We start from the raw sequence: 27,888 nt of genomic DNA on the forward strand, positions 1-27,888 counted from the left end.
AAAGACATAAAGTCTCTCAGGTTATACTATTTCAGGTCTCTCTATATATGGAGTTCTAACATACTGTGAATGCTATTATTAAAACAAGTCTAATCAAGGGAAGTTTACAATGCTATAGATACCAAACTTAATGCAAGAGGAATGAACATTTTTAGTGTCACTAGTAGAACTATGAAGAAAAAAAAAGACATATATAAAAAAATTCAAGCAGTACATGACTACATGTAGCACATAAACCAAGAATATAATGATACAACGTATATGTAGTATGATGATTGGCACAGTGAAGTGAATGGATAAATCCTCATTCCTTACTGATGGGAATCCCAGGCTTGGAAGGTGACATTGAGAATGTCAGGGAACCTCTCCTTGATGGCAGCTTTGATGCCAGAAGCAATGGAGTCAGGTCCAATATACTTCACAACGCACTCACCGCCTTCAATGGAAACCACTTCCACGCTTCCTCCGTAGTTCTTAATGGCAGGTCTCAATATCTCAAGATGATTATTCACCGCCTGAAAAATTAAATTGCAACAAAAAAAGGGTCAAAATCAGCAAATCAAAAGAGAAGAGAAGAGAAGAGAAGAGAAGGAGGACCTCAATGGTGGTTTCCTTGGGTTCAGCATCGTATATTTGCTGAATTTCTTTGACGGAGTCTCCGAATTTTTCTTTGAGGACGCGTTCGATTCCCATCTTCATGGTGGTGGTTGAGCTGGGACAAGACTCGCATGCTCCTTGGAGTCTGAGAGATATGACGCCGTCTTCCACAGAAACCACTTCCACGTTGCCGCCGTCAGAAATCAGGTAAGGCCGAACGTCCTCTAGAACCATGTCCACGTTTGCTGCCGTCAGTTCATATTTCTGAGCAGAGTACAATCCAGAAGATGAAGAAGAGCTTGTGTTGTTGGATGCAGAACAGGTCAATGAGATTCTTCTCTTGTTCTTCCAAAATATCAGAACCGAAAACCTTTCACCACTGGAACTCCTGATTGAAGACGCCGATGGTGTCTTCGGCAGTGCCGTGCCTGTAACTGTTACTGCCGCCATAATCAGAAAGAGAGAGAGAGAGAGAGAGAGAGAGAGAGAGAGAGAGCCAATGCAATACACACCACACAGACAGCGTGCAGCGCGTGTGGTGGTTCCTGCAGTAAGCCCAACTATCACTATTTTTGGGCTTTGGACCTTTGTTCTTAGCCCTGTTCACTAAATAATGTATAAAGAAAAATAATTTCTGTAGTTGATTTTATTTTTATATAACAATAAATTTATTTATGTATTATTTTTTTTTCAGATTTTGTTAAAATATATTCTAAAAATTACTAATTGAAAATATAATTTAATAAAAATATATAAATAAATATTAACTAAAATATTAAAAGATATTAACTACATTTTATATATTTTTTTAACCAAGTTAAATATTAATATAAAAAAAGATAAACTACTTAATTTATGTATATACTAAGTAAATTAATTTTTTTCGCTAATGAGTTATAATTTAAATAGCATAATTTTTCTATTTTTACTTAGAGATTTTGGGTTCGAATCTCATTTTTAATTTAAAAAAAAAAGTAAATTAATTTTTTCTAATAAATATATATTGATCTTTTTAAAGGAAAACTATACATAAATATAACAAAGTAGATTAATTATAAGATACACTAGTATTGTGTTATGGTCTTTACTATAATAGTCATGGTACAATGACCCATTTATTAAAAAAGAAATGTTAACGAATCAATAAAATTTATTATTTTTTATTATTATTTTTAGTCAATAGTCAATGCTCAACAAAAATAATAAATTTTGTTAATCTTTTAGTATTTTTTTGTTACTAAAACGGTTGGCCGTATTTCCAAAAAAAAAAATAAAAGAAACGGTTGGCCAAGGTCTTAACCTTCATTCATATTGCATGTCTTAACCTCCAAAGTTGATATATATACACATTTATCATTGTTGAAGATACTCGACATTATCGTATGCACACGAGAGGGATGGTTTTGTTTATCTATCTTAATGATCAAACATAATATGAGAAAATTAGTTTCCTTTATTTGGAAAAATAAATATCCAATAAAGAAATTTAGAACATTTTATTTCTATGGGCTTTAATTTTATGATTTTCAATGCGGTTTCAAGTTGGATTTTAAGCTTTGATAGAATGAGAATCAACTCCTGTGAATGGTATCTGACATTTTATTTATTTATATCATTAGTTGGCTAAAACCAACGTAGCATAACATCGAATTATATATTGTCCTTAATGCATGTTACTGGGTGCTAGGAACCCGGTTTCCACTTTCTACTCTCTAGTACTACTTAGCATGTTTTCTTAACACGTATATGCAATGCCACATCTATCTATCTATCTTTCACGTCATGCTTTATTCCTCGTCTCTTCTTTTCTGCTGAATATCAATTAGAGAAGGCATAGGCACTGTTTCTTAATCATCATTAGTTGATTCATTCCAACTTCACAGATAATAAGTTATTAAGTGAACTCTTTGTAGAATGAAGACTTTTGCAGCTGAGGTTGAGGAAGGAAGAGAAGGCATAAATGGAAAGCCGTGTGTTGGTCCGGTATACCGCAGCCTCCTCTCCAAAAATGGATTCCCTCCAATTGATCCTGATTTGTGCACAGCTTGGGATATTTTCAGGTAATTTAAGTTCAATCATATCTTTAAATGTTTTTGAAAGCAACCAAAAGTTCAATTTTTCTATGATGATTGCAGCATGTCTGTTAGAAAGTACCCTCAGAATCGAATGCTGGGATGGCGAAAATTTGTTGATGGAAAGGTAATTTTTATTTTATGGCAACTCATTTACATGTCAGAAAGATCTTTAATTGATATGAATTTGTTATGGTAATAGGTAGGACCATATGTTTGGAACACATACAAGGAAGTTTATGATCAAGTTCTGCATATTGGTTCTGCTTTAAGAGCATGTGGTGCTGAACCTGTAAGTTTGTTTAATCATTTCACTTTTGAATGAAATCATATCAATGTCTATTGTGGTAATCCTGTTCCTGTCATACATAGGGGTCCAAAATTGGAGTTTATGGATCTAATTGCCCTCAATGGATTGTGGCAATGGAGGTTTTGGACTACTTCTGCAATTTGCTGTCCATTGTGTTTGTGTTTTCTTCAACTTAAAACTTTTTCACTATCATAGTTCATGAACATGTTTGTCTTTATGTTTATGTTCATGTAGGCTTGTTGTGCGCACAGCTTGGTTTGTGTGCCTTTCTATGACACACTTGGTAATTTTTCCATGAATTTATTTTGCATATGCTATGCTTCTTTTCCTCTGTTGGTCACTTTATAATGAACCGTCATGAGTGGTTCGAATTTGTGTCAGGGCCTGGTGCTGTAAATTTTATCATAGATCATGGAGAAGTAGATTTTGCCTTTGTCCAAGACAAGAAGGTTAAAGAAGTAAGAATCATTGAGTTACATATTAAGATAGATCACATATCCAAGAATTTAGAGATAGGTTCTGATTAGTTGCACATGCTGTGTTGAAGCTTTTGAATCCTGAATGTAAATCGGCTCAACGGCTGAAAGGTAACTGGCAATTCAGCATTGCTATGCTGCAATTAACTGAAGGAATTTTCAACCGAGTTTGGTTGTTGTTACAGCAATAGTGTGCTTCACTTCATTAACTGAGGAAGAGAAACATAAGGCAACCAGCATGGGAATCAAGCCATATTCATGGGAAGAGTTCTTGAACATGGTTGGTGTATAAGAAACTAAACTCTCTGCATGTTAATCATATCTCTGTATATCAATGTTTCATTCGTTATGATCTTTCAGGGCATAGAAAAACCATCAAGTATTGAGCCACCTCAGGCTCAGACAATCTGCACAATAATGTATACAAGTGGAACCAGTGGAGATCCTAAGGGTGTTGTTTTAACCCATGAAAACATATCAGCTTTGGTTAAAGGACTAGATATTTTCATGGAACAATTTGAAGAAAAGGTAATATTTATAGAATTTTTTACATGATTCAATTGCTTAGAATGATATGATTTCTGCTGATACATTTCTTTTTAGATGACTGCGGAAGATGTGTATCTATCCTTCCTCCCTTTGGCTCATAGCCTTGATCGCACGGTTGAGGAGTTCGTTTTCCATAAGGGTGCATCTGTTGGTTACTACCATGGGGTATGTTCATACATGAATGATCATTGTTATGAGAAATTATTGATCCTCTTAACTGATTCTCCTAATTACTAAATGAAGGATGTAAAAGCATTGAGTGATGATTTAATGGAGTTGAAGCCAACATTGTTTGTTGGGGTCCCTCGAGTTTTCGAAAAGATCCATGAAGGCAAGGTCTTGCACCAGCAGGACATTAATTCTTTTTATTTGAAGTTCACAGTCAATGTAAATCATATTAGATTAGATCATCTATTTCAGGCATTAAGAAAGCAGTAGAAGAACTCAGTCCACTGAGGAGAAAAGTTTTTGAAACGCTCTACAAATAGTAAGCTAGCATTATATGATTACATTTCTTGATTGCATAAATTTTGGTTATTGATTTTCAGTTAATGTAACTTTGTCAACTCACGTTTACAGCAAACTCGGTTGGATGAACAAAGGATATAAACAAAGAAAGGCATCACCTCTAGCAGATCTATTAGCCTTTAGAAAGGTTTTATATTCAATGCTAATATTGTTCTTCATTGTATGCATATTGCAAATTTCTTAATTCATAACATTCACCTCTTTACATGCAATGATGAAAACTCTCTCTAGAAACTTCACCCTTCTCCTTCTTGGTGCTTTTGTGAGTCAGGTCAAAGCTCGGCTAGGTGGGCGCATTCGACTAATAGTATCTGGTGGTGCACCCTTGAGCCCTGAGGTTGAAGAGTTCTTGCGTGTTACTACTTGTTCCTTTGTATGTCAAGGCTATGGTAAGGAACTCTACATATTTGGTGTCATCCAGAATAGAATTTGGACTAATTGAAATGCAAGCCAAGATGGTGTTTGTTAGAGATACAACCATTCATGTTGCCTCCTCCTATTAACTTAAGCTTTTGGAATAAATAGTTTCATGACATGGTATCAGAGTTCTATGTCCGAAAGGTCTAGAATTCGATTCTTGATGAACTCCAAAAGTGGAGAAGTAGTATAAAGCAAATAAAAGAAGAAATAAAGCCTAAGCAAAAATCAAACAAACCCAAAAAGAGGCTCTTGCTTGAGAGAAAGTGTTAGAGATATAACAGTTCATGTTGCTTTTTTCTATCAGTTTAAGATTTTGGGATAAGTGATTTCATTAGTATCCCATACAATATAACTCATAATGACAAGATTGTACCCAGGTTTAACTGAAACTTGTGGTTCAACTACTCTGGCCTTTCCTGACGAGATATGCATGGTTGGAACTGTTGGTCCTGTTTCTGTGTACAATGAAGTGCAGCTTGAGGAGGTTCCAGAGATGGGTTACAACCCTCTTGGAAATCCTCCATGTGGTGAGATATGTTTGAGAGGGAAAACCGTCTTCACCAGCTACTACAAGAACCCTGAGTTAACAAGAGAAGCCATAAAAGATGGATGGTTTCACACTGGAGACATAGGAGAATTGCTACCTAATGGTGTTCTTAAGGTCATTGATAGGAAGAAGAATCTCATCAAACTCTCTCAAGGAGAGTATATAGCACTGGAGCATTTGGAAAATATCTATGCTGTTACTCCAATAATAGAAGATGTAAGTATGCATCTTATAATTACTATGCACACTTGTATTCAGTTCTTGGATTCTTAACTATATGTTGCTGGTGCCTTGTTTATCTTGTAAAGGTGTGGGTTTATGGGAATAGCTTCAAGTCAGTACTGGTTGCTGTGGTAGTTCCAAATCAACAAGTTACTGAAAAATGGGCCTATTCAAATGGCCACATGGCTCCTTTCTCTCAACTATGTACCCTTCCCCAATTGATGAATCATGTCCTATCAGAGCTCAAGCTCACTGCCGAGAGAAACAAGGTATCAACTCTTATATAGGCACAATATATAGGATCTTAAGAATACCATAAAAAAAATATTTTATTAAAAGTTATTGAAAAAATAAATTCTTTTACATGATAAAATCTTAAAAAAAATTCATTATTATATTTTTAAAATGTACCCTCGAGATATAAAATAACTCAATTAGTAAATTCTTAAATATACTTACATAAATGTTGGTAGAATTTATAAATAAATAAATGATATTTTGAATAAGAAAATCGAGGTCAACTTATATTATATTGAGAGTGTGTCTAAAGATAAAATATTAAACTTGTGGGTATGTAAGAATATTTCAACTTCTTATTGAATATGGATATAACAGACTACTATTAAAGTATTAAGTATTTCAATTTCTTTCTATTTTTCTTTTTTTTTTTTTTTCTCGATGAACAAGTTGAAGGGATTTGAAAATGTAAAAGGGGTGATATTAGAGCCTCATCCATTTGATATGGAAAGAGACTTGGTGACAGCAACAATGAAGAAGAGAAGAAACAATATGCTCAAGTATTATCAGGTAATCCTAGTACGTATGTCACTTTCTCATCTTCCTTTCTCATTCTGAAGTTTTGTTAATGCTGTAATATATCACAAACCATCTTAAAATGTTGAAATTCTAACAGGTGGCAATTGACCAAGTATACAGAAATTTGAATGGAGGCAAAGCATAAAATTTGAGGATCCATGCCGAGGTTCAATTGTTCCCGATCTCTAAGTCCTGTTAAGGTTGTACTATAAATATATCTAAGCATGTGTGGAGAACAAGGAACCGAATTTTCAGTGTATATATTAAAACAAGAAGTAAGAACACAATATGAATGAGATGAAGTTTAAGTTTTCACTTTTGACACTGCTAATATAAACTGTATAATAAACATTAGTATTATTTTTAACTTTTTATATTAAATAAGTAGTTTAAATGACTTAAAATCAAATGAATACTTTCAAAAAAATTTTAATGATTTCACCAGTAAGAAATAAGATGATGTGAGTTTAGAGATTAAATTGGACAAAGTTTAAAAGAGATTAATCTTCTTTTCTAATAATATAAAAAAGGGATACTCTTGTAAATAATATAAAAAAGAAATGACTTAAAGATAATTTCACTTGAATTCATTATACACATTATATTATATAATGTTAAATGAGTACTAAGGGGAGTAAACATGTGTCGGTTATATTTTTGAAGAACTAAATGACTACTGAGTAGTTAATCTTGTATTTTTAAAATAAAAATGCCCAAATTACTCAAAAAAAAATTGTGATGTCCGGGTAATTGTTATGTCTTCTTCCATACCATCAATGTTGTGTGACATTGTGTGTAACTGGAGAGGGGGAGTGTTATGCAAAGTTGTCTTAAACTACAATGAGACATGCGCGATGTGCGGGACGGTAAATTAATGATAGTATATAATAAATATTAAAAATTATTATATTTTGTAGAAATAAATTAAATATGTATAAATTGAAGCTAAATTTAAAAGGTGTTTTATTTTAAATAATTTGTAGTACAAAAGATTTGGATGTTAGAATTGTACAAAGTGATATTTTTATTTAGTAGTTTGATTTTTGTATTTGTTTTAGTTAATGGACTTAGTCATTTTATGTGGCGCTCGTCCTCCTTTTTTTTGTTAGTTGTTAGATTTGATGCTTTCTTCTTTTTGTCGTAGGTTCTTGCGAAGACATGTTCTTTATGAATTGTTGAGTTTGATGCACTTTCTATTATGTTATTTGGTTCAATCTTTGTATGTATGTTCTTCTTTCGAAGATATGTCTTGAATTTATATGGTTTTCTTTCTCCTTAATCTCTTGATGGGATGTTGCTTCAATGTCATTATTTTTCTGAAATGTCATTAGATTTGAAGCAGTTGTGCCCAATAAGTTTTTTGCGTCGCCATCAAATAGTACAAAAGTTATTGTAACACTTTGATCTAAAACCTTTAATTGAATTCTAAACCTAAAATAAGTATTGGGCTAGCAACTAAGAATTGTGAAGATCTTTTCCTATTCCAATATTCAATTTATGTTATCATTAGGTATATGGTATTTGATTAAGTATGAATGTATGATGCATGTTGTGATTTTTTTTGTCATACCTGATTATCAGATTCTCATTGCAGTTCGGAAATAAATTTTTTGTGCTAAATTTGATGTTATGTGAAGGAATAGTGATAAGAGACTTATATATGTAGTTTAAATGGTATGGAATTTAAATACTTATAGGGTGTGTATGGTTCAAGTATTACTTTATTACAAAGATTCCATTCGCATGGAAATCAAATATACCCAAGGGCAAGGTGAGAATTGAAATGATGGAATTTTGATTCTCTGAAATCAAACTTGCTTGAAAATAGTTTTTTAAACTTTAAACTGCACATAGGCATATGATATTCCCATCTTAAAATTCCTATGAATTATTTATAATTCTCCCAACTACACACACCCATAACGTAAAATTTATTATGAATAATAATATTATTATGACATTTGTAATATAGATGTTTATTACCTTTAGTGAGTTATTTATAAAAATTAATAAATTAATTGTTGCGGTTATAAATTTATTGTATTGTTTATAATGGTAAGATATAATAAATATAGGAATATGAATTCAATGTATTTGGAGGTTACAAATTTATTGGATTATATTTTTTAGTTTTTTATTTGTATCTAATATGAAAATATATGTCTAATATGATATTAGATGGTTTCGTTTTAATACTCTTTTAATTTCGTTTGTTTTTTTTTTTAGTTTTCAAAACTTTTCAAAATTTATATTGGTAAAATAAAATAGAATTTTTTTTAATAATAAGTAAAAACTACAATAATAGTTCTTTGTACCTAATGTTACTTCTAAAAATTAAAATAATTTTTTTTACCAAATATACACACACGACCAATATGGAAGACTATGCCATTTAAGGTATAATTCATTGGCAAAAATTAAAATGATTATAATAAACATAATTATAATAATAAAATATAATTTTCATTTTTTAAACTTTTAATTTATAAATTAATTGTTGCGGTTATAAAGTTATTGTATTGTTTATAACGGTAAGATATAATAAATATATGAATATGAATTCAATGTATTTGGAAATTATAAAGTTATTGAATTCTATATTTTAGTCTTTTATTTGTATATTTTATTTTTTTTGCTGATTTGGAAATAATAGTTGATTTGGTAAGAATTGAGTAGTTGATTATAAAGTTGTACCAAGTAAGTAATATTGCTGACATGGCATTAGTAAGAGAAAAGAAATGCCTCAAAAGTAATGTGGTGCATCCTTATGTATCTACTTTTATATATTAAGAATAGATAGATTATCACTTTACCAGTTTACCGAGAAGAATTTTAACGGAACGAAAAATATTGTTATTAAATCAAAATCTAAGTGGTGACTAAGCTTCATATTTGGGAAAACACCAAGATGCGAAGTTACATGGAGAACGATTAGATATAAAATACACCAGAAATTGCTACAAGGAACTTCGCCATTGTTTATTTAAATTACTGAGAATTCAGCTTTAGGTAACTCTGGCTTGCAGGAGGGATCATATCTTCAGCTGCAAGAAAACGAAACAGCCAATGCAAATCCAAAGACCTAAAAATGTTGATGGCAAGGATGTCATTTGTGCTTCCTGGCTTCCTCCTTTCCCTTCTTTTTCTTCTTGTAGAGTCTCTCAAGAACACCCTTGGCCTCACAATGAGGAAAATTTGACAAATCATAGTAGTGTGGTGCTATATCAACCAACCTGAGTCAGGTATCAATGATGTCATCATGAAATTCGGGTTGATATTAAGTATTAACACGTTATACATGAAAAACACGTACGACTTTACCAGCATGATGGAATAAAACATCAAAATCCACATGCAAAGAGGAAAAAATCTTACCACCCCCCACGAATGTCCGTCACAGTGCGAATAAAATTTCGACTAGTAAGAACATATTCATTATAGATAACCCATTCAGGTTTGTGGTCAAGACAAGTTGATGGATGCAAATGCACCACCTACAAAAGAGGATCATCATTAGAAACCAAATAAATATAATACTACATGCCTTACATTCTGACACACTACATATTTTGGTGATACAAATAAAATATGGAAGAAGATGAAGAGAAGAAGCTCGTCTTAACAAACCTGATTGTCTTTCACTGTCAAGTAATGTCCTGTTCGCCCCAGATGAGCTACCTGCATGAAATATCCAGCTAGCATAGCTTTCCTTATGTTGATGTAGTAGTCACGGCTATTGAAGTCGGTGCTGCATAACTTGAGGCTAAACCGGGCCATGATACGCACTAACTGTTGTCTAACATTATCAGCTGATTTCAGTGCCCTTTGATTAACAAAGTTATCGTAGCACCAAGAGGGATCCTCATCTGAAAAGCAATTTCGAAAATAATCAATAAACTGGATATTTGAAAACATGTTAATAGCAAATATTTGAGAATAATTTTTCTTTTTGAAGAAACCAAAGCAAAGTACTTACTATTTTGCTTGTATGCATGGTAGACATTCAAGAGTGTGAGATGATCCCCATCAATGTGCCCAAACCTAGCTTTAGCTTCATCAGCAGCTTTTTGTACTTCCCTAGGCCGGACAAAGCAATTGGGGGCTAAAGAAAGAAATTGATTATCACAGAGGAGGCCACGGTAGGTCAGCAGATGCATAGAGGCGAGACCAGAGCATTTGCTTCATGAGAGAAGAAACTATCTACATCAGCACTTAGTCATAAACCCCGAAGTTCATGCTACCTGGAGGCCGGTGGCATGGAACCCAGAGGAGAATAGTTGCTGATGGCAACCTAACAGGACATTCCACTGGTCACACTTGTGCAACAGAGTACACATATAAGCAGTCAAATGTCCCCTGAGATATACACAGAATTATCTTTGTGCAGATACATGCACAATTGTAATGAATCCATTTATAAATGGATTCCAGCAGAAGTACATTACCTTATTATAACAGTTGACAACAAACTGACACAAACACACAAAATCGAGAAAATTAAAGGAATAATACCTGAAAGCATGGCACACATTGACAGAATCTCATTTGAACAGTTGAATTCGGGACTCACAATAAGCATCTTTGACATCTGTGGATCCAAGGGAAATTCACTCATAATCTCTCCCAACTTTGTTAAGGTACCATCATCGTCCAGTGCTCCCAAGTAATTCAACACTTCCAATGCACGCATCAAGGTCTCAGGGGCAGGAGGGTCCATGAAATCAAAATGCACTAAATCATCTATACCCAGTTTCTTCAAGGTAAGAACAGAGTTGGCAAGATTTGATCTCAAAATTTCGGGATAGGTCTGAGGCTGTAGATCGTTATTGAAACTTTTCTCAGTATAAAGTCTAAAACATTTCCCTGGTTGAGTTCTTCCAGCACGTCCTGATCTCTGATGCGCACTTGCTTTTGATATTGGTGACACTAATAAAGACTCAACACGAACTCGTGGGTTATAAACCTTCTGCTTAGAGAAACCAGGGTCAATAACATAGACAATGCCATCAATTGTTAAGGAGGTTTCAGCTATGTTTGTTGACACAATAATTTTCCTTCCAGGAGGCCCACCCTCCTTTAGTGGAGGTGGAGGTGGTTCAAAAATTTTCTGCTGCATAGCTGGGGGAAGAGTGGAATAGAGGGATACCACTTTCACAGGGCCCACCTGATCTCCCAAATTTGAAATTTCTTTAGATATTTTGCGGCATGCATCTTCTATCTCTTCCTCTCCCGTTAGAAAAACAAGTATATCCCCAGAAGGTTCGCCCATGTGTATCTGCATCACCGTCCTAATAGCAGCCTCCAGGTAATCTCTTTCAGGTTCCTGAGTATAAAAAATTTCAACAGGATGCAGCCTTCCTGGAACTTTCATAAGAGGGGCACCACTAAAGTAGCCCTGGAACTTTTCAGCTTCTAGAGTCGCACTCATTACGACTAACTTTAAGTCATGTCTATTTTTAAGAACTTCCTTTATAAGGCCAAATAGCACATCTGTAGCCAAAGTCCTTTCATGTGCCTCATCGAGAATAATTACTTTATATTGTTCCAAGAGTGGATCTGTCATTGCTTCTCTTAAAAGCATACCATCTGTGAGATACCTACAGACAAAACATCCCACTTGAGACTAGATGCAAGAGAGGGGAAATGAGCTGAAAGAAAACAATATATATTACATCGGGCATCAGCTCTGCCTTAATTATAGAAAGTAATTCTATGGTAAAATTAGACATACTTCAAAACTGTCCTTGAACTGCTGCAGTCTTCAAATCTGATACTATAACCAACCTCTTCTCCAATCGTTACATCCATCTCTTCAGCCACACGCCGGGAAACAGACATTGCAGCCACTCTCCGAGGCTGAGTGCACGCAATCATCATCTTCCTGCATTTATCTGGTGTTTCTAAATCAACAGCATTCAAAACAAATTGAGGAATCTGCCACACAGCAAATAATTAAACAACTGTCAAATTCAAGACACAGACACACAACCAAGATGTAGCGCTAGAATAATTCTGTTTATAAACATGACACCAGAAGAAAAAGTGTTCCATTTAATTACAAATATATAAATAAAAATCACGCTATAACATTATGATGAGAAACTATTGCCAGGGCACACCACCAATGAGTTCAACTCAAGCAGGCAAGTGATTAACTAACAAATTTAGTAGTCACAGACTCACAGTTCAATAATCCTCAAATGCATTCTGTAGTTTGCTATTTTCCCAATTTACTATTCCTTCAACAACATAAGTGAAAGCAACTAGATAAAATGACTATCGATCAAATGAAACGACACCATATAAAATCAATCACTTAACCAACTAGCAAATAGTTTCCGAAACTATAACCTAGAAAACAATAAAGCATACAACTCGACGAAGTAAGATGAACAATAAGCTTAAGATATTTAAGCATTAAAAAAAAAATAACCTGCGTGGTTTTGCCACTGCCAGTTTCACCGACGAGAATGAGAATCTGGTTATGGGCGAGAGTTCGCAAGAACTGGTGTTTCTGCTGCCAAACGGGAAGACTCTTCCTCTTCTCCAGAATCTCAAAGTACCTCTGCGAAAAAGGCCTCCCGGTCCACCGATTGATGAGGTGGTTGTTGTTGGTGGCTCCGCCGCCGGATTCCGACATCTTAGCGGTGCCGTCGTCAACCACGTCGAACAATCACGCTATCCTGTTTCTCTCTGTATCATTAAAACCCTAATTCCCGCCAAAAAATAACTTCCAAAAACCTTGGGTTAATAATGTTCAGCGGAGGAAGAAGACGTGCCTTCCATAATTACAATTATGCCCTTTCTTTAGCGGCGAGTCGGTGACTCCGATAGTCCAATGTCCAGCCTTTTTTTTTGTAGTGTAGGTCTTCCAACAATCTTTTTTTATTTTTATTTTTTTTTATTTTTTAGTCAAGTAGATAGGACCGCTTCTAATTTTAGACATTAAATTTGAATTTTTTAAAGTTTGAATTTTATTTTAAAGAGCAAAGTATAATTTTTTATTATTTATTTTATAGGTAAAACCAAAAATAAATATGAGAAAGAAAATATTCAAAGATAAAATTGTACCACATACTCATATAACTAGAATGAGATGCGCGAGACTGTAAATTAATGATAGTATATAATAAATATTAAAAATTGTTATGTTTTGTAGAAATAAATTAAATATGTGTAAATTGAAGTTAAATTTAAAAGGTGTTTTATTTTAAATAATTTGTAGTACAAAAGATTTGGATGTTGGAGTTATACAAAGTGACATTTTTATTTGGTGGTTTGATTTTTGCATTTGTTTTAGTTAATGGACTTAGTCATCTTATGTGGCGCTCGTCCTCCTTTTTTTGTTGGTTGTTAGAGTTGTTACTTTCTTCTTTTTGCCGTAGGTTCTTGTGAAGACATGTTCTTTATGAATTGTTGAGTTTGATGCATTTTCTATTGTGTTATTTGGTTCTATCTTTGTATGTATGTTCTTCTTCCGAAGATGTGTCTTGAATTTGTATGGTTTTCTTTCTCCTTAATCTCTTGATAGAGTGATGCTTCAATGTCATTATTTTTCTGAAATGTCATTAAATTTGAAGCTGTTGTACCCAATAAATTTTTTGCGTCGCCATCAAATAGTACAAAAGTTGTTGTAACACTTCGATCTGAAACCTTTAATTGAATTCTGAACTTAAAATAAGTATTGGGTTAGCAACTAATAATTTGATAGATGAGATTATGAAAAGTATATAGAGTTACCTTATTGTTGGATATTGTGGTGTTTGATTACATGTGTCACAAATGTAATTATTTTTTTTATATGCTTTCTTCTGACACTTTTTACATTTAACATAGTTTCATCCTAATTTTTCATTAATTTCGTTTATAGTTGCTAAAATTGTGAAGATCTTTTCCTATTCCAATATTCAATTTATGTTATCATTGGGTATATGGTATTTGAGTAAGTATGAATGTATGATGCATGTGATTTTTTTGTCATACCTGATCATCAGATTCTCATTACATGGCCATTAGATCTTAGATAGTTATTCGATTTCTAATCGTTCTGCTCTGAAAAAATGATGCTCTATTGAGTAAGTTTGAAATGTGCAATTCGAAAATACATTTTTTGTACTAAATTTGATGTTATGTGAAGGAATAGTGATAAGAGACTTATATATGTAGTTTAAATGGTATTGAATTTAAATACTTATAACGTAAAATTTATTATGATTAATAATATTATTATGACATTTGTAATATGTATATTTATTACCTTTAGTGAGTTATTTATAAAAATTAATAAATTAATTTAATTGATTCTAAAGTTGAGCCAAGTAAACAATATTGCTAGCATGGCATTAGTAGGAGGAAAAAAATATCTCAAAAGTAATGTGGTACATACTTATGTATCTACTTTTATATATTAAAAATAGATACACTCACACACACTATATGAATACACATTATAAATTCTTAAACAACATCCAACCTTAACTAAAATTTAAATTCAGGTAGAGTTTGCCAGAGGCATATAAATATACCATCATTTTCTATTATCAATTTTTCATTCTTTCTACCTCTTTTAATTCTTTTTTTTAGGTGAACTACTCCTTTTAATTTAATTAGGCTCAACACAAATATTTCTATGAGGCTCAGGATGAACCTTAAAGTAACTTCTGGCGGTTAACAGAAAGGAAAAAAAAGCAACAATTTCTGGATTAAAAAAGCATTATTTACAGCATAAGCTTGAATCAGGTGGTAGGACTAGAGGTTATATCAAATATAATAAAAAAATTAATTTAATATTTATTTTTCAATCTCTCTTCTCTAATTTTTCTGTCTCAGAGTCTATATTTAGTCTAAATGGAACTATAAAAAATTGTATGGAAATCGAATTCTGGGTTAAACTCATAAAGTAGAATATAATAGTGGATGAGAATGTGTGACTATATTGTGTAGGAAAAAAACATTATTTAAAATAAATTAAATTAAATTGAAATTCTGACGCCATTGACCAAAGAACAGAAAAAAACTAATTAATGTCATACTTAAAATCAATTGTATAAATTGAGATCTCAGATGAATTATGAACTAAATTATTATGTTTGATGTACAATTAAATAAATGTAATATTAGCGTCGTCAGACACGACAAGAAGAGGCCGTGGATGAAGTGTGGCGGAGTAGGTGTCTTCCGGCTACGTTGAGTGTTGGATGCGTAAGCTTCCTCAACACTCTCAAATTCGGCAGTCGCCACTTACCAAATCAGCGGCAGTGAGTCAACTATGCCTCATGATTGTTATTAAAAATTATTTTCATATTTTTTACTGGCTATCTAGTTCATCATAAACAACATAATCACTGTATGATAAATACTCATTTTGATACTTAAAATTTATGCAATTATTCGTTTTGTTCTTCGAAATTTAAAGTTATCTAATAGTAGTCCTTCAGATTTAGGTTTAAGCACCAATTTAATCCTTCGATCTTTTTCGGTAACAACTCGATAAATAGTGCTGAGGTGGCACTCTCTTTACCACGCTAATGGGATAAACGATGTCTTTTAGTATTTAACGCATGAAGAAGCACTAAAAGTCATCGTTTTGTATATGAAGGAAAAAGAAATGATTTTGACCAAATATAACGTTTTCTTTTTATTCTTCCCTATCTTCACCATTCTTCTTCGACTCTTATCAATGGCGCCAATAAAGAGTTATTGAAATCCTTCATTCCGCAGGTTGAAGTAACACATGACTAGTTTAGAATGAAAATCATGGTGTTTCGAAGGAAAGAGGTTGCTCCCCTCCCATTCTCAACACTACAAGAAAACCAAAAAATTGCAGTAGTTTTTTGGGGGATTTGTGGCGGTTTTTAAACGCCGCAAAACGACATACCGGCGGTTCCATAAATTTTACGGTTTAGGACGTGGAGATTTAATTTTGGCGGTTCTAATGAACCGCTGGTATTACCGCAGCAAATCAGATAATTAATTTTACGGCGATTGCAGAACCGCCACTATTTTGGTCAGTGAATTTAAAAAAATATCTACGGCGATTTTGAAACCATTGCAAATTTATGTGGTTTTTTTTTTAAAATGCGACGATTTTGAACCGCCGCAATTTCATACAAGAGCTTTAAAAAAAGCTGATTAACTACTCAAATGGTTTATACCATTTCTCTTTACTTTAACCTATTTTCTTTGCATCATATTTATTAAACTTGAGATATTAACATAAAAAAATACTAAATAAACAATAGATAGATATATAATCACAAAGAAGAAACTAAACTAACCATATTCTCCAAAAGATTATCCAAGGTCTTGCCACTAAGCATAGCAGATTGCAAATTTAAGCAAATCAAGAGGCACATAGTTTACTAAACTGTAGAGCCAAATTACACTAGTCCAATCTCATCCCATTCCCTTGATTCTTGCAAAGTTTCAGTTAGTATATACTGCAAGAGCAATTTCTACCTGCTAATTACAGAAAAAATTTTCAATTACAATAGAAGAAAACCAAGCTAACACATATCTTTACATATTAGGTTGCTGAGAGGAAAACAAAGAGAATTAAGATTATCAGCTGAGCAATCATGAAAGAACCTAGTAGAAGAAGACCGTGTCTTTTAACATAGGACCAACTGCAAGACCTAGTGACAAAAATTAGTGCCTGGCTAATAATACTGACTTGTAGGTAAAGAGTTGCCATCATTTTCTACAGGGTTGTGTCTCAGAGACCTTACACCGAATTTGTCCTACAACAATAGAAAGTTAATGTTCATAACTGTTACAATTTTCACTAGTAGGTGATAACATATGGACTTTTTATAGATAAATCTAAAGTATCTGCTACTAGACCTTAAGTTTGTATGATGATCATTACTGTAAAAATGATATAATTAATTATAATAATTAGTCATCCCTGATGAGTTAGTAATGGTCACTGTCTTTATACACGGATGATGAGAGCTAAATAAACATGTGATTTCAAATTATACAAGACCAAAAGTAAAATCTTGATCCCATTTATATTGAATAATATTCACAAAAATAAATAATTTAAATTTTTTTTGAATCCAAGGTGAATTTTGTGAATACTAAATTCAAGCACACATCTGATTATAAGCTAAAAAGAATTATATAATTTTGTGATCTACTAAAGTCGTATATCATGACAAACTTACTTCTTATTGACACGAACAAGCACATCACCTGGTTCCAAATGTTTATAAGTTGGACTGCCTGGCACCTAAACAAGCCATGGATTAAGCCAAAAGAAATTGAAATGGATTTCACCTCATAAAAGATTGAAATTCTGAGTAACAATATGTTTACCATAGAGTCCACAACTAGCATTCCGGTTTCACTAGATGCAGAAGAATGACGTACCATCTACATTATTCATAAACAGGGTAACGATTCAAGGCATATTTAAATGAAACTGCTGCCAAGTAAAGATAGCTTGATATAGATAAAGCAACCTATTCTGTCTTGTTTTTTAGACTAAGCCTGCAAGTCTCGTCAAAACCTTTATGCAGAAAGGTTGTCTGCATCATATTTTACACAAGATAGAAACAAAAAGGAGATTTCTCCTTCCCAAAGGAAACACCAATTTGAGAAATAAGAAGAGGAAAAAAATTTAAATTATTTCTCTCAATTTTAAAAGAGAAAAATAAGAGCAAACAAGCAGTCAAGCAAATAGAAGACAAAGCAAATTAAAATGTCAAAAAAAAACATGACGAGTGAAAAACTCTACAGTTATCATCTGTAATGAGCAACATATAAAATATAAAATGAAAAGAATGATGTGACATTGCTAAATTATAATGGATAAAGTGTCAACAATCATCACACACTCCTATATGTAAAAGATTTGATGAGCAGACAAGCTGATTCAAAAGTCAAAGAATGAAACTTGTAAATAACATTGGTATTACTAAATAATACAGAAATATGCATACATTAGTAATTCCATTCTTAGAGAAAGGGATTTAGGCATATAGCCATGTCCATAATAGGTAAAATTTGTAAAAGTATCAACTAAATTCTGTTATCATAAGGTAAAAAGCGATACAAATGACAAACCTGAAGTTTACCACATGATATAGAAACTGCCTTCCATTTATTAACACATGTTGCACTGCCCTTGTGTGTGTGTGTGTGTGTGTATGTGTATCAACTCACTTGTTCTAGAGGTAAAAAGAATGCTGATGCACTTGATGACTTGCTCTCAACATTCAAGGCCACTGCCTTCCCTTGCCAATTTATAACTGGGGAACCACTTGATCTTCTTTTGGTCTCAGAGGGTGCCTGAAATGCAAAATAATTAGTAATTTGGTTGTAATAAGCCAACGAAAAATTGTTGGGGTATCAACATCTTTAAGAAGTTCTCTTAATTCCCTTCGCTCCTCCAAAATCTTTGTAATGCTACTACTTAAATCAAGATATGAACCAGCAAGCATGCGCAGCAACCATCTTCCCAACATCTGTATATACATTGGCATCAACTTCCATGGTGTCAACACTAGGATTTTCATTAGGTTGGGTGCACTAAATGGATCAAACATTATCATCCATAGTGTCCATATATCATAGATCATATCTGTATAAAACTTTAAAACATATTCAAAACACTTGGCATGCAAAAGTATAAACAACACAAAATAGTACTAACAAGCATTCTTTGCAACATCAATTCAAAATTTAGTACCAATGATATAAAAAATAAGCAGTATTTCGCAATGACTCAGCAAAATATCAGTCAATCAATCCAAACAAATTGAAATTCAAACTGAAGAAGCTCTTAACAGCATGTTTAACTATGTATAAACTAACACTAATTCTAATAAGACAATCCTAATTCTAACCAAATCAAACTAACTAACACTAGAATCAACATATAACTAATCCTAAATTAACTAAAATAGAGAAGAAAAGGTGATCTGAGAACCTAAGTCGAAGAACAGAGCAAGAACACAGGAGAGAGGGATGCAGTGGCAGTGACCAGCCGCTGTTACGTCTGAACTCACTGGAACTATAGTGGCTCTATTCTGATTCTGCGACTGAAAATATGGGAGGCAGGGATAAGCTAGAGACCCACAGTGTAAGTTTGTAAGGAGGGGAAGAATATGGTTGTGGTGGCACTGGATGGTAGCCGGCGGCGAGACAGAAAAGGTAGGAGACAGGGGAAGAGAAAGAGAGAAAGGGTTTTCGCGGTGGTTGTTCGACAAAGGTGGAAGAAGAAGAAGAAGATGACGATGACGGTCGTGGTTCTGTGGTTTTGATGGAGACGCTAGGAAGTGATGATCAATGGTGGCACTGGGTGGGTGGTCGAAGAGAAACTAGGGTTGGAGAAGGGGGAGTGTTGAACTTCAGAGCTCTGGACTTCTGGTCGAGTGAGTGAAGGGGCATTTGGGGCCGCAAGCTCTTTTCTTGATTTGATTTGCAGCAGTTGGGAAGCTAACCGTCGCTATCTTGGATTCGTTTGTAGCAGAAACCTAAATCACTATTATAGCCGCTACTATCTTGCCAATTTATAGCAGTTTAATAAACAGCTGTCAATTAACTGCTGCTATCCTCTGTATTTACTGTAGTGCAGCCAAGATAATCGTTAATGTTGGGATTTAATTTTATAAATTTTTTAATTTATTTTCAAAATGCATGTATGATTCTACTCCATGGTGTCGGTGTACTTGTTAATGGGAAACCATTATGCTATATTGCTACTGTTTTTCTAGGATTTTATTGATTTCTTATACGTTGTTGGGCTAGGGTTGGGCTGGGATTTGGGGGTGCTCTGTTTTTTTTTTTATGAATGGAGCAGGAGATGATGTTGATTGGGGGTTAGGATTATATAATTTTAAATGGCTACTTGGAATTTGATTTTTATCTTTGTAGTATAGAAAGTAATGTTTGAGGGATCATGAATGATAAAGTTTCAACAAAAAAAAAGCAAGAAGAAGATAAAAAGAAATACGAAGACAAGAGAAAGGAGGTTGAAGAAGAATCGAACTCAAATAAATAATAAGAGAAATTAGAATTTGAGAAAATTAAGGTTTAAAGAACTACACTGAATATAAATACGGATTTGGTCACTTCAGTAGTTGACCATTGCAGTGTCTAATGTGGTAGAAAGAATATCACTTTAACACTCTGTTTACTGAGATTGAAGGATCAAATTGATACCTAAATTTAAATCTAAAAGATTATTATAAAAAATTTTAAATTTTAAAAATTAAAATAAATAATTATATAAATTTAAAAAACCAAAATGAATATTTAGTCGTCACTATAAGTTTCTACCTTCTTTTAATTATTCCAGGGAAAGGTTGACAGGCTGAAGCTGGGGACACGTATTCCGTCGTTATGCATAGGTATACGGATGATTTGGTTTATCTATGTTTTAATTTTTGTATGTTAATTTGTTACTCTGTGATTTGGTTTATCTATGGTCATTAGCAATATGATCGATCGCAATACAAATAGTTCAACGAAAGTGGATTACATGCTCGACGCGTACTTTACTCGTAAAGTTTGGGGGTTGAAAACTTAGGAACTTTCCCTAGCATTGAAATTAAAAAGCATATGCATTATATTGTTTAACTTGTGATGTGACTCTCTCTCAAAGTGTTGTCGCTTTCTTTCTGAATTCTGATTGGCTTAATGGCATGTCCGCTACGCCACTGCGTATCTTAATTAAGTTTAAATTATAAATAATGGTCATAAACTCAGAATAAATAGCAACGGAAAATAGCTGGAGAGAGTAGTTATTAATTAATTAAGGAAAATAATTAAATAATATCCCTATCCAACTATTAGACTGTACGTAGCTTTCTTCATATTAATAAGGACATGGAAGTCATACATATGCATGGATTCATTTGACTATCATTATTGTTTGATCTCTCTTTTATATATATATATATATATATATATATATATATATGAAAATTCAGGTGCAGTTGTATTTATATAAATATAAAAATTTATATATAATTATTTTTATATAAAGTTTATAATTAAAAGTTATTAAATGATAATTTAATTAAATTTATTAAATTATTTAATAATTTTTAAATGTTAATTTTATATAAAAATAATTATATATAAATTTTTATCTTATATAAAATTAATAATTAAAAATTATTAGATAATTTAATATGTTTAATTAAATTAAAATTTAACTATATTTAATTATTAATTTTAACTTGTTAAGTTATTTTTGTATGATCTCAAAGTTATGAGTTTAAATTGTAAAATTAACGTCCCATATGATAATTATCAAGTTAGGTTATTATCTAGGTTATATATATTGCGTCAATTAGTTTACATAGTTGGATTATTATATTAACTCTTCCTCTCCTGGGATCCTTTAATTTGCCTTTTCAATTCCTAACGCATCATTAGAGTGCGTAAATACTTACATATATATCAAATCCATCGCATTCAAAACATATGAGAAATTTACTAGAAGAAAAGCAAACATACATGGGAGAAATCAAAGAACAATAACTAATTCACAGAAATAGTAGTAGTGTTGAATAATGAATGGTATATTAGAGAACTTAGATCAGAGAAGCTCCACGTAAATATACATGTATTCACATTTTTCTTTTGGTAGATGAAGTATTTAAGAAGACATTACTACCTGAGCCTGAGATTTTTCATTTTTTATGTAAGCGTAAATCTCTGTTAGTGAGGTTGTCGGCATAAATCTGCCTCATATATTTTGTTGTGAGAGAATGTTAAGAAACAGTAATTTTTGTGATTTATAACTATCAAGTAATCATTAATAATATTTTTAATTGTGTGAAATTTTATTTAATAGTATTGAATTATTTATTTATTTTTTTACTGATTACATATTAGACAAAATTTAATAAAGTTGCCGGTTCTAAATTTTTCCTTGCTTGACCCAACTTGTACCGTTCACTTTGTCATCACGTGGGTGAAATTTAATAGTGTGTAGTACGTATTAATAATCTGCGCTGCGATCACAACTAATTATATCTACAATAATCTATATGGAGTAAAAAATATGTGAAAAAACTAGACGTTAAATTATCTTTTAAACTAAATTTTCAATTAAGTCATTACAAGCTTCCATTTTTTTCATTTTTTTGCATGTACATACTACCCTTTTTTTTTTACATATTTCTTTCTTCAATGTCGTTATTATTGCTGTCGCTTTTTTTTTTCTTTTAAATATGTCTTTTACGAATCTTTTCCAAAAAACTAAAGCATATCTTATTTATAGACAGAAATAACAAAATCCAATTTTTTTCATATTTCAGACAAGAGAAATATGAATAATTTTATTTTCACATGCCAGAAAAAAAAACATAGTAGATTGTATTAATTATTTAATTTCTTTATTATTTTTTTGTTTTATATATATGATCTAAACATATTAATAAGTACAAAATTGTTCATCATGTATCATTATTATTCTTAATTTTGTAATCATGAACAAAACTTGATCTAATTTAAAATTACAAAAAGAAATTAAAATTAAATACGTATCTTATTAACTTTCAATAATTTAGACGACTGCACCTATACGGGATATATGAATGAGATGACCAAAGTTGGGTTGGCGAATTAATTTTTAAATGTCCCGCACCCAAATATTGTTGGATTACCCTACTACAGCAAATACGAGCCCATTTAATTTTGTGAAGTCATATTTCAGTCCCAGAAAACTCGATCAATCATATCATATCCAAGTGTATTTAATTTCAGTTAAATATAAAACAATCAATGGCATCATGTAGTAGAGTCAAGACTTAAGACATACAGAGGTGTTATATGGAGAAATAAATAAATAAATAATGAACCTTAGCTACTGACATGGTAGCTATAACTAGGTGAGCCATGTCGTTCAGATACTTCATCCATGGCCACACAACATGATTTCAAAATAATCAGATGAAACAAATACTTAAAGCAGGTTAGGACTTAGAAAGGTCGACACTTCATTAGTTGCAACAATGAATACCCAACCACCATATATGCCACTATACATACGACATGGAACATTAACATGAGGAAAATACAACCTATAGACACTTGTGTAGACAACACAACCCCATTCAGGTTATATTATTGATATTTTAGAATGTTAGAGATATATATGATTATTCATTTTTTTATTAGTTTAAATTTTTTGAAAAAATTATTTCATAATATGATATAAGAGTTTTATATTTAAAAAATTTAGAGTTTGATTTTTAATAAATTTTAAAATTAAAAATAATTAGCATAACGTAATTAAATTAAAAAATATACAAAAATCAATGCACTTCTATAAACACAAACTTTTCATAAGAGTGATTTGATGATATAAAAACATATATATAATATAAACTATCAATAATTATGTTAAAATTAAAAAAAAATATAGGATATCAATATATTATCTACCAATTTATTGTTAATAATAATTAATTATTATATTTTAAACACATATATAAAGAGACACATTCAGAAAAAATATATATAAAGATATTTTTATTAGACACAGTCATAAAAAAAGACATTTTTATTAGATACAACCATTAAAACACTTCATTAAACACAATCATAAACAAAAGTTGTCAAAAATTGACAGAAATATTGTATTATTCTTAAATGTTGAGATAATCTCTATTTACATAACGAGAAATACATGAACAAAAATCAATATTTATTATTATTATTATTATTGCTTTACATATGTACAAGGATAATAAATGGCAAAAAAAAATTAATAAACAAAATGAAAAGTATCTCTCCATCTCTCTCATTATATATATATGAGTACTACTTGTTGGAACTGCTGGAAACAATGCCTTCATTACCCGCCAAAATCAAGTACTTGTCTTTTCTTGTAAGTTTGGTGCATTGAAATCCCAAAGCCTCAGCAATTTGACTCTGAACTCGATTAGCAACTTCAAACCTGCTGACATCATCATGATCGGAAGAAGAAGAAGAAGTGGTGACAGTGTGAAGAAGGTGAACGGAGTAAGAAGGGAAAGGGTTCATGAGAAAGAAGAGAGGGTCCATGCACTTAAGACCCCCAGCGGTTGTACCATGAAACATGCTCACATGGCTATCAATTGCAACCGGTGATATCTCATCACATAGTTCAGAAAACAAAGGACTAAACCTTAATAAATATGGCTCTCTACATGTGGTCCCTTCAGGGCACACAACAAGGTCCCCTTCCATTAACAACTCCTTCATCATCCTCGCATCTTCCTCGCGCTTCCGAGTTAACCTCACCGTCTTGATCGGCGCTAGTATCTCCGACATTCTGCTTAAGCTATATGTTACCGCTACTACTTTCTTGCGCAACAAGAATGACAAGTACAAAGGGTCCAACAATGTTCTGTGGTTACACACGTACATGTTTCCCTTTACTTTCTCTTCATTATTATAAGCATGTTGATTTGTTTGCGCGGGGAGTGAACTGTCCAGGCGCATGCCGGTTAGGGCTAATAGTGGAATTGAGATGTCAAAAGGGAGGGTGAGTCCGGCAACGATTCGGACGAAGGCGAGGACGACTGCAAACGGGAACCATGTCAAGATGACAAGAGAATCCAATGGTGTGGGTCTGAGCGCTAATCTTCCGTCATGAAAAATGAGTGATTTAGGGTATTTGTTTCTTGATAGCTTTTGCCAGCTCTTTTTGTCTCCGTCGCTCACCAAGTACACTTCCTAATAATTATTGGTCACACAAAACACACAAATTAGATGAAATTACTTGTGGCTTCTTCTTTCATAATCAACATATTTTCATGATCCTATGTATTTTTTACGGTGAAAAATCAGGTGCAATCGACTTCACGTAAAGTTGATAGTTGAGAGCCGTTAGATAAAAATTTAGTCAAATCAATCAAATCATCTAACAGCTCTCAATTATCAACTTTACGTGAAGTCGACTGCACTTGAGTTTCCACCATTTTTTATTTAAATGCATGATGCTAATTACAAGATAGAAAATTTTTAGGACTTTAATTTTCATATTAATAATTTCATTAGACATATAATCATTTATATATATTGTTTTATCAACTTAAATTTTTATGACAAAAATTTAAGGTTTATTTATATTGATTCTCGAATAAAATAAAAAATTGTGTAAAGTCACAAAAACTCAAAAAATAATGTAAAGAGATTATATTTAAAATATAATTATTGATGTATTTTTTTATCAGTCTCATATATAATTGATATTCTATCTTTTGCAATCCATTCTCACGGTAGTTAACATGTAATAAATCAAGCCACAAAAAATAAAATAAAATAAAAAAATAATGCTCTAGATCAATTAATAGTAAATTTGCATACTGATGAATAAGTTTAATTTCATACACCAACCATTACTATTCAATTAAATTCATACATTTATTAGATCATTATTTAAATAATGAGTTTAAAAACAATTACTTTCACGGATACGATAACAAATGATTAGGTGTTTATTATATAAAATTTCTTTATATAAATAAGCATGTCTATAATTAATTATAAAATTAATTAATCACATATATATTACATACAAAACCAATCTCGACCACTATGGTAACTCTGAATTTCAGCTAAGGTGATTGTTTTTCCTTGGTTTAATAATGAAACTTGAATACAAATTGAAGTTTACAAACACTTTATGTTAAAATAATTGGGTCTGTATATATGTAATAGGATTTCTTATGCAGAAAATTAAAATTTTCTTTTATAAAGTACTTTTAGTTAAAAAAAATTAAAAATATAACTATTTATATTGTTTTCTTTTATTAATTTAAATTTTTTAAAAAATAATATCATAACATAATATTAGAATTTTATGTCAAAAAAAATAGTATATAAACAGATTAAATTTCTGAAAATAGTAATATTATAACATTATTATATTAATCTTGTTATGCATATATACAATAAATTTATGAACATATAAAAAATTTTAAAAAAATCAACAACACTTAATATGATCGGATAAAACACCACAAGCAAGAAGCGATAAATGCACCTAAGTTATATATTATATATAAATTAAGTATATACGAAAAAGTTAATAATAATAATAATAATAATAATAATAATAATATAATTGATATAGAAGACCAACCTTGCAACGGGAAAATATCTCATGATGACGAAAATCCTTATTACGGAATCCTGAAATTCCAATAATATTGGAAGAACAACTTCCTTTCCCTTCTTGAACAAGCTCCAAAGCATTATTATTATTTTTTCTCTCTTCCATAAACCCTAAGAAGTAACCACAAAACTCTTTCATTTCTCTTCCCACAACCAAGTCAACCTTCAAATACTCCTTCAAGAAACACTCTACCATGACACGTGGCATCTTGCTCAACCCAACTCTCTTTCCAGCACCATTCACCACCTCAAAAATCTCTGAACCTACGTCTTCCAACAAGAATTTTGGAAGAACAGCACTCCCAACTCTAAAGCTTTTCTCTTTGATCCCAAAGAAGCACACCATCACCATTATCTTCATCCCCAAGTCTTCTCCAACTAAGCAAACAAGTGGGTACGTGAGAACGAGAACAATGGCTCTTACGAGCCCTCCGGCTTCGAAAGCAACGAGCATGAAGTAAGGGAACACCGAAGAAGACCTCAGGAGCGCACCCTCTACGTCGAACAAGAAGGTGTGCTCCTTGAGGTCTGAACGGTGAAGAAGAGAAGAAGAATAAGAAGAGAATTTGCGGTACTTATTGAACGATGATTGAGTGGTTGCAATGGTGGTGGTGATGTAGCTAATACTATTGGTTCTTTGGAAGTTCTTGAGCGGCTTGAAGAAGAAACGGTACCAAAAGAAGAAAAGGGATTTGAAAAAAAATTGAATGGTGAACATTTTAGCCATCTCCACCATATAATATTGTATGTGTTGATTTAAATATATATATATATCTTAGAGAATGTGCAAAGCTAATGTTAAGGTTGCAAAGGATACAAAGCAATATGCTTGAGAAATGTTGTGTATGTGATTGCTAGCTTATGTCCTTGGACTTTATTAAACACTATGTATTTATACTAGGATCAATCTAAAAAACCCCTTGTTTTCCCTATTATTACGAAAAGTGCCATGCATGAACCTTTTCTTATTATCCTTTTGTCTTGGTCGTTAGGGGTCAATTTTCATTGACCTGGTTTTGGTTGCAACTTGCAAACTAATTACTTTTCTTAATCAGAGAAAAATATACAATTGTATCTTCAATACGTCTTTTTATGTAAAATTTTATATATTTTTTTATTATGCTAAAATATTTTTTTAGAATTATAAAAATTAAATTTTAATATACAAATAAAAAGTTGTACGCTAATGATTTATAATTCTATCGCATATTAAAGTAGTACTACTTC

At 32.1% G+C, this 27,888-nt stretch overlaps 4 protein-coding genes and 1 long non-coding RNA gene across 15 annotated transcripts; 1 reads left to right on the top strand and 4 right to left on the bottom strand.

Annotated features, from left to right (window-relative positions):
- Positions 1–27: 27 nt before the first annotated feature.
- On the bottom strand, positions 28–1,270 carry LOC112695715 (nifU-like protein 1, chloroplastic). Its single transcript, XM_025748167.3, has 2 exons — positions 598–1,270; positions 28–515 (listed from the first exon to the last, which is right to left on the bottom strand). Exons 1-2 carry the CDS (start codon positions 1,045–1,047, stop codon positions 312–314), a joined length of 654 nt encoding a protein of 217 aa, XP_025603952.1. The 5' UTR covers positions 1,048–1,270; the 3' UTR covers positions 28–311.
- A 963-nt stretch (positions 1,271–2,233) lies between these two features.
- On the top strand, positions 2,234–6,852 carry LOC112695716 (long chain acyl-CoA synthetase 1). 4 transcript variants are annotated; one of them, XM_025748169.3, is made up of 19 exons: positions 2,234–2,428; positions 2,511–2,657; positions 2,733–2,796; positions 2,872–2,961; positions 3,042–3,098; positions 3,214–3,262; positions 3,361–3,437; positions 3,527–3,566; positions 3,641–3,735; positions 3,816–3,983; positions 4,059–4,169; positions 4,248–4,335; positions 4,425–4,491; positions 4,584–4,659; positions 4,804–4,921; positions 5,330–5,715; positions 5,808–5,990; positions 6,409–6,528; positions 6,635–6,852. In XM_025748169.3, the coding sequence occupies exons 2-19, from the start codon at positions 2,512–2,514 to the stop codon at positions 6,680–6,682; spliced, it is 1,983 nt and encodes a 660-aa protein (XP_025603954.1). In that variant the 5' UTR covers positions 2,234–2,428; position 2,511; the 3' UTR covers positions 6,683–6,852. The 4 variants fall into 4 exon arrangements, with proteins under 4 accessions (XP_025603954.1, XP_072054046.1, XP_072054045.1 ...); XM_072197945.1 differs by having other exon boundaries at positions 2,289–2,428; positions 6,409–6,537; XM_072197944.1 differs by having other exon boundaries at positions 2,348–2,657; positions 6,409–6,537.
- A 2,493-nt stretch (positions 6,853–9,345) lies between these two features.
- Positions 9,346–13,401, bottom strand: LOC112695717 (probable pre-mRNA-splicing factor ATP-dependent RNA helicase DEAH2). 5 transcript variants are annotated; one of them, XR_011862843.1, is made up of 7 exons: positions 12,971–13,401; positions 12,269–12,471; positions 11,050–12,134; positions 10,514–10,716; positions 10,165–10,403; positions 9,913–10,031; positions 9,346–9,770 (listed from the first exon to the last, which is right to left on the bottom strand). XR_011862843.1 is itself a non-coding variant. In XM_025748173.3 (7 exons), exons 2-7 carry the CDS (start codon positions 12,412–12,414, stop codon positions 9,644–9,646), a joined length of 1,842 nt encoding a protein of 613 aa, XP_025603958.1. In that variant the 5' UTR covers positions 12,415–12,418; positions 12,971–13,401; the 3' UTR covers positions 9,346–9,643. The 5 variants fall into 5 exon arrangements, 2 of the variants coding, with proteins under 2 accessions (XP_025603958.1, XP_025603957.1); XR_011862842.1 differs by having other exon boundaries at positions 10,514–10,828; XR_011862844.1 differs by having other exon boundaries at positions 10,514–10,893.
- Positions 13,402–16,787: 3,386 nt separating this feature from the next.
- Positions 16,788–20,028, bottom strand: LOC112695718 (uncharacterized). 4 transcript variants are annotated; one of them, XR_011862845.1, is made up of 6 exons: positions 19,472–20,028; positions 18,607–18,831; positions 17,857–17,913; positions 17,706–17,770; positions 17,125–17,276; positions 16,788–16,995 (listed from the first exon to the last, which is right to left on the bottom strand). It is a non-coding gene; the product is annotated as an uncharacterized lncRNA (long non-coding RNA). The 4 variants fall into 4 exon arrangements; XR_011862846.1 differs by having other exon boundaries at positions 16,788–16,998; XR_003818944.2 differs by having other exon boundaries at positions 18,607–19,007; positions 19,472–20,025.
- Positions 20,029–24,188: 4,160 nt separating this feature from the next.
- Positions 24,189–27,579, bottom strand: LOC112695719 (probable glycerol-3-phosphate acyltransferase 2). The gene is made up of 2 exons (XM_025748177.3): positions 26,630–27,579; positions 24,189–25,218 (listed from the first exon to the last, which is right to left on the bottom strand). The coding sequence occupies exons 1-2, from the start codon at positions 27,395–27,397 to the stop codon at positions 24,322–24,324; spliced, it is 1,665 nt and encodes a 554-aa protein (XP_025603962.1). The 5' UTR covers positions 27,398–27,579; the 3' UTR covers positions 24,189–24,321.
- Positions 27,580–27,888: the final 309 nt, after the last annotated feature.

The sequence above is a fragment of the Arachis hypogaea genome, chromosome 6 (assembly GCF_003086295.3).
Source record: "Arachis hypogaea cultivar Tifrunner chromosome 6, arahy.Tifrunner.gnm2.J5K5, whole genome shotgun sequence".
NCBI classification, from domain to species: Eukaryota; Viridiplantae; Streptophyta; class Magnoliopsida; order Fabales; family Fabaceae; genus Arachis; species Arachis hypogaea.

Coding starts and splice junctions, on each gene's coding strand:
- LOC112695715 (XM_025748167.3), bottom strand. CDS start 1,047: ATGGCGGCAGTAACAGTTACAGGCACGGCACTGCCGAAGACACCATCG. Junction 516..597: donor CCAAGGAAACCACCATTGAG/GTCCTCCTTCTC, acceptor TTAATTTTTCAG/GCGGTGAATAATCATCTTGA.
- LOC112695716 (XM_072197945.1), top strand. CDS start 2,512: ATGAAGACTTTTGCAGCTGAGGTTGAGGAAGGAAGAGAAGGCATAAAT. Junction 3,736..3,815: donor GGGAAGAGTTCTTGAACATG/GTTGGTGTATAA, acceptor ATGATCTTTCAG/GGCATAGAAAAACCATCAAG. Junction 4,170..4,247: donor CTGTTGGTTACTACCATGGG/GTATGTTCATAC, acceptor TACTAAATGAAG/GATGTAAAAGCATTGAGTGA.
- LOC112695717 (XM_025748172.3), bottom strand. CDS start 13,177: ATGTCGGAATCCGGCGGCGGAGCCACCAACAACAACCACCTCATCAAT. Junction 10,640..11,049: donor AATGTGTGCCATGCTTTCAG/GTATTATTCCTT, acceptor TTCTTTCTTTAG/CCCCCAATTGCTTTGTCCGG. Junction 10,032..10,164: donor TGACAGTGAAAGACAATCAG/GTTTGTTAAGAC, acceptor CCTCTTTTGTAG/GTGGTGCATTTGCATCCATC.
- LOC112695719 (XM_025748177.3), bottom strand. CDS start 27,397: ATGGTGGAGATGGCTAAAATGTTCACCATTCAATTTTTTTTCAAATCC. Junction 25,219..26,629: donor AGATATTTTCCCGTTGCAAG/GTTGGTCTTCTA, acceptor AATAATTATTAG/GAAGTGTACTTGGTGAGCGA.